At 49.9% G+C, this 4563-nt stretch overlaps 1 protein-coding gene across 1 annotated transcript; it reads left to right on the top strand.

Annotated features, from left to right (window-relative positions):
- Window positions 1-1568: 1568 nt before the first annotated feature.
- LOC136000314 (olfactory receptor 14C36-like) lies at window positions 1569-2495 on the top strand. The gene has a single exon (XM_065654092.1). It carries the CDS (start codon window positions 1569-1571, stop codon window positions 2493-2495), a length of 927 nt encoding a protein of 308 aa, XP_065510164.1.
- Window positions 2496-4563: the final 2068 nt, after the last annotated feature.

Genomic DNA, 4563 nt, shown 5'->3' with positions numbered 1-4563 from the left:
GGTGTTGTCTGCTGGGCAATGATCTGACTGTCCCTTTAGCACATCCCACCTTCAGGAGACCTGACTCTGCTCTGCCTGTCCTGCTGGGCTCACCAGCTGCCCCCAGAAAGGCCCAGCTCTGCTGTAGGGTCCCAGGAGTGCTGAGCCTTTCCTTGGGTCCGCACTCTCCTGCCAGAGTCCTTTGCTTCTCTTGGTGAGGGGTCATGTCCTGCTCTCTCCATCACATCTCCACCTCTTTGCGGATCTGCCCATTTAAACAAGGGTCTCCTGCTCCAGTGTGAGTCCCATCGTTTGGATTAATTAGACTAATTTGTGTCTGAAGTCATTTTCATAGCAGCACAAGCTGAAGCACGGGACAGATGAGTACAATCCCGATGGACACTTTTGCCGTCTGACTCTGCACTGAGCCAGAGAAAGCTGAGACTTTTTGCCTGTCCTGTCTCAAGACTCTTCACATTTTCAATCATAGAAATGAGGATGTCTACCCCTGAAAAAAACCCACTCACCTGATGTGGTGGTGGAAAATAAAAAAACACAGCTAAAATAAATATAATGACATGCTAACTGTCTCCTAAGCAGCCCAAGTCCTTGACAGTCGTGAGCACAGATATTGAAGTTTTTCATTGCAGGTAGAATACATCTGGCATTCCTTGTGAACGTCAGAGTTGTCACAAACCAGCTCCCATGTCCCCACTGCAGCAGAGCAAAGCTGGCTTCTTGGCAGCACACGGGCAGAGGTCCTGCTCCTCACAGCACACTCAGCCAGCACACACCAGAGAAAGGAAATGCATTTCAGTTGGGATGATAACTATATATAAAAATGGTGTGTCTTTGCTAAGAGGAGTCTGTCCTAATTTTAAGTTGCTGCTTTTTTTTTTTGAACAGAGCCCACATGCCAACGAACAGAAAATGTCCAACAGCAGCTCCATCAGCCGGTTCTGGGACAGAGAAGAGTTTGAAGGTCTGCCTTTTCAAACAGGGCTCCCCTGCTCCATTGAAATTGTTTACAAGGCAGCACAGGTGAAAGCACAGGGCAAATGTTTAAAAGCTGCTCTCCTGACTCTACACTGAGCCACAGAGAGATGAGCCCTTTTGCCTGTCCTGTCTGAAGACTCTTCACATTTTCAGTCGTGTAAATGAGGATTTCAACCCCTACAAAAACGTAGTCATGAGATGTGATGGTGGAAAATTAAAAACACAGACAAAATCATTATTATGACACGCTAAGCCTCTGCTCTGCAACCCACGCTCTTACATGTCGAAAGTGCAGATATTGAAGTTTTTCATTAACGGTGCACAAAATCTGACATTGCTTGTGAACATCAGAGCTCTCACAAACCAGCTCCCATGTCCCCACTGCAGCAGAGCAAAGCTGGCTGCTTGGACCCAGATGGGCAGAGGTCCTGCTCCTCACAGCACACTCAGCCATCACACGCCAGAAAATGGAAATGCATTTTAGTTGGGGGTATTTATATGAAAAATGGAGTGTCTTTGCTAAGAGGAGTTTGTCCTGATTTTAAGTTGTCATTTCCTTTTTAGAAGGGAGCCCCCGTGGCAAGAAACAACAAATGTCCAACAGCAGCTCCATCACCCAGTTTCTCCTCCTGGCATTCACAGACACATGGGAGCTGCAGCTCTTGCACTTCTGGCTCTTCCTGGCCATCTACCTGGCTGCCCTCCTGGGCAACGGCCTCATCATCACCACCATAGCCTGTGACCAGCACCTCCACACCCCCATGTACTTCTTCTTCCTCAACCTCGCCCTTCTCGACCTGGGCTGCATCTCCACCATTGTCCCCAAATCCATGGCCAATTCCCTCTGGGACACCAGGGCCATCTCCTACGCAGGATGTGCTGCACAGCTCTTTTTCTCTCTCTTCTTGTTCACAGCAGAGTATTCTATGCTCACCATCATGTCCTATGACCGCTATGTTGCCATCTGCAAACCCCTGCACTACGGGACCCTCCTGGGCAGCAGAGCTTGTGTCCACATGGCAGCAGCTGCCTGGGCCACTGGGTTTCTCAATGCTCTGCTGCACACGGCCAATACATTTTCACTGCCGCTCTGCAAGGGCAATGCCTTGGACCAGTTCTTCTGTGAAATCCCTCAAATGCTCAAGCTCTCTTGCTCAGACACCTACCTCAGAAAAGTCAGGTTTATTGTGGTTAGTCTCTTAGTTGTATTTGGGTGTTTTGTGTTCATTGTGCTGTCCTATGTGCAGATCTTCAGGGCCGTGCTGAGGATCCCCTCTGAGCAGGGACGGCACAAAGCCTTTTCCACGTGCCTCCCTCACCTGGCCGTGGTCTCTCTGTTCATCAGCACTGCCATGTTTGCCTACCTGAAACCCCCCTCCATCTCCTCCCCATCCTTGGACCTGGTCATGGCAGTTTTGTACTCAGTGGTGCCTCCAACCGTGAACCCCCTCATCTACAGCATGAGGAACCAGGAGCTAAAGGAGTCCATTAGGAAAGTGATTTCATGTGTTTGTCAATAGTGATCAGCTTTCCATCACTGTCCACAAATGATGTCTAACTGTATCCCAATGCAGGCCTGTACCCTGTTTTATCCTTTTTACTTTGTTAACATTACCCATATTTTTATTTATGGTTATTATGTTCCTGCGTATCTGTTTGTGTTTATCTCACTATCCTGAAAAATGAACCCATTATAAATATTTTTAAAACACCTGAAACCTGTATAAATATTTCTCTAACACTGTGTCAGAGCTTAATCTCCTATAGCATCTCTGTAATAAAATGACCTCTCCTTTGTGCAGTTCCTCAAGATTTGGTTGTTCTTCCAAAGCTGTTTTCAACAACAGGCCCAGGAATTTCCCTCAAAAGGGCCTGAGGAAAAAGCTCGATGTCACCTTGGAAGCTGATTCACAACAAAGGTGTGATTTAAGACACAACCCTTGTTGTCTGTTGACAGTGGAGATGGGGAGTGGTCATGAGATACAGTCAGACTGGGCTGTCCCAGTGCATGATGGGGCAGAGGACAATCCACCAGGAGAGGAATCTGGAGCTGCCCAGAGAGCCCATGAGATACACACGGACCAGGTGTGCCTGAGGTGGGCAGTGACAGGACCCCGCAGAGTGAGACATGGCCCAAGGTGGAGTCATCAAAGGGAAAGCACTAAATGCAGGTATCTGCAGGGAAACAAAGATGGACACAGACCATCTGACACAGACCAACTCCAACAGGCAACAGCACCCTCACAGCCACCACACCAACAGCAGCACTTACACAACCATGAGCAACAGAACTGACCCTGTCCTGTTGCCCCTCTCAGACTGATCTGGTGTGAAAGTTGCACGAGTGGTCTGTACATCCTCGGTAGAACCTACCTGCAGTTTCACACACCCCTGTGGTCCCTCCAGTGTGGACCAGGGGTTTGGGTCCCTTCTTCTCCCAGATTTTATTGCTGACCACGGTATCATATGTTGTGGAACATCCCTTTGGTCAGTTTGGTTCAGCTGTCCCAGCCATGTCCCCTTCCAATTTCTTGCACACCCCAGCCCCCATGCTGGTGGAGTTGGTGTGAGAAGTGGAAATCGCCTTGATACTGTGCAAGCACTGATCAGCAATGACTGAAAAATTGGGGTGGGACCAACACTGTTTCCATCACAAATGTAAAATGAACTCATACAAGTTGCTATGAATATAAGTAACTCTATCCCAACTGAAACCAGTCTAATAAGCAGGACAGACCATGGTGTTCAGGCAGGGGATTTGGCCAGAACAGCACTGACCAGCCACCTCCCCACGGGCTGCTTGTTTCTTGAACCCCCCTCCTCCCCACTTTTCCACAGATGGCTATTTCCATGATCCAAATTTCTCTGCCCCGATCTCCTCACAATTCATAGCCATCATCAGTTTCTTTTTCCCCAATAGGCTCAGGTTTTCCCCACTTGCACTTCAATTTGATAGTTTGGATTCCATTGCCTTGGTCCTCTGGGACTTCAGTGGCATCACTGGTGGCTCCTCCAGGCACTGATGGCCTTGCAAGACTTGACTGCCCAGACAGTCCCCAGTGCTCCCCTCTGTGCAGTTTGGCCAACCTGGTCACATCTGCATCATCCTCTTCTGGCACCAGGGGTCACCTCACAGCCAACCTCCCACACACTGCCCCTTTACCTGCCTCTCCTCTTTCCTACCCAGCACTGTCGTTTCTGCTGGGCAGGCAGCAACGTGCTCCCCATGGGGACTGCAGAGCCCTGGTGGGACAGCTCGGTGGTGGGAGGGCAGCCATGGGTAGGCAGGGCTCCTCAGGAAGGCAGGCGGGTGGATGAGGAGGTGGAGATGAGCTCTGTGAAGAGGGGAGCCTGGCGTGCACAGCCCTTGCCTTGGAGGAAGCTTCATGGTCACAGGTCCTTGACTACATGGCAAGTTGGACCATCTCTTGGTCTGCTGGGAAGGCAGCAGGGCTGGGCACAAGCAACCCAGGAGGTTCCTGCAGAGTGTGGAAGACAGCATTTTGAGACAAACACTGGACGAGTTGACTAGGGCTGGTTTCTTACTGGCAGACAAGGTGGATCAGGCTGGGGATCTGCAGGATGAGT

The sequence above is a fragment of the Caloenas nicobarica genome, chromosome 32 (assembly GCF_036013445.1).
Source record: "Caloenas nicobarica isolate bCalNic1 chromosome 32, bCalNic1.hap1, whole genome shotgun sequence".
Taxonomy (NCBI): Eukaryota; Metazoa; Chordata; class Aves; order Columbiformes; family Columbidae; genus Caloenas; species Caloenas nicobarica.
This window is presented reverse-complemented; position numbering and strand designations above follow the sequence as displayed.

Coding starts and splice junctions, on each gene's coding strand:
- LOC136000314 (XM_065654092.1), top strand. CDS start 1,569: ATGTCCAACAGCAGCTCCATCACCCAGTTTCTCCTCCTGGCATTCACA.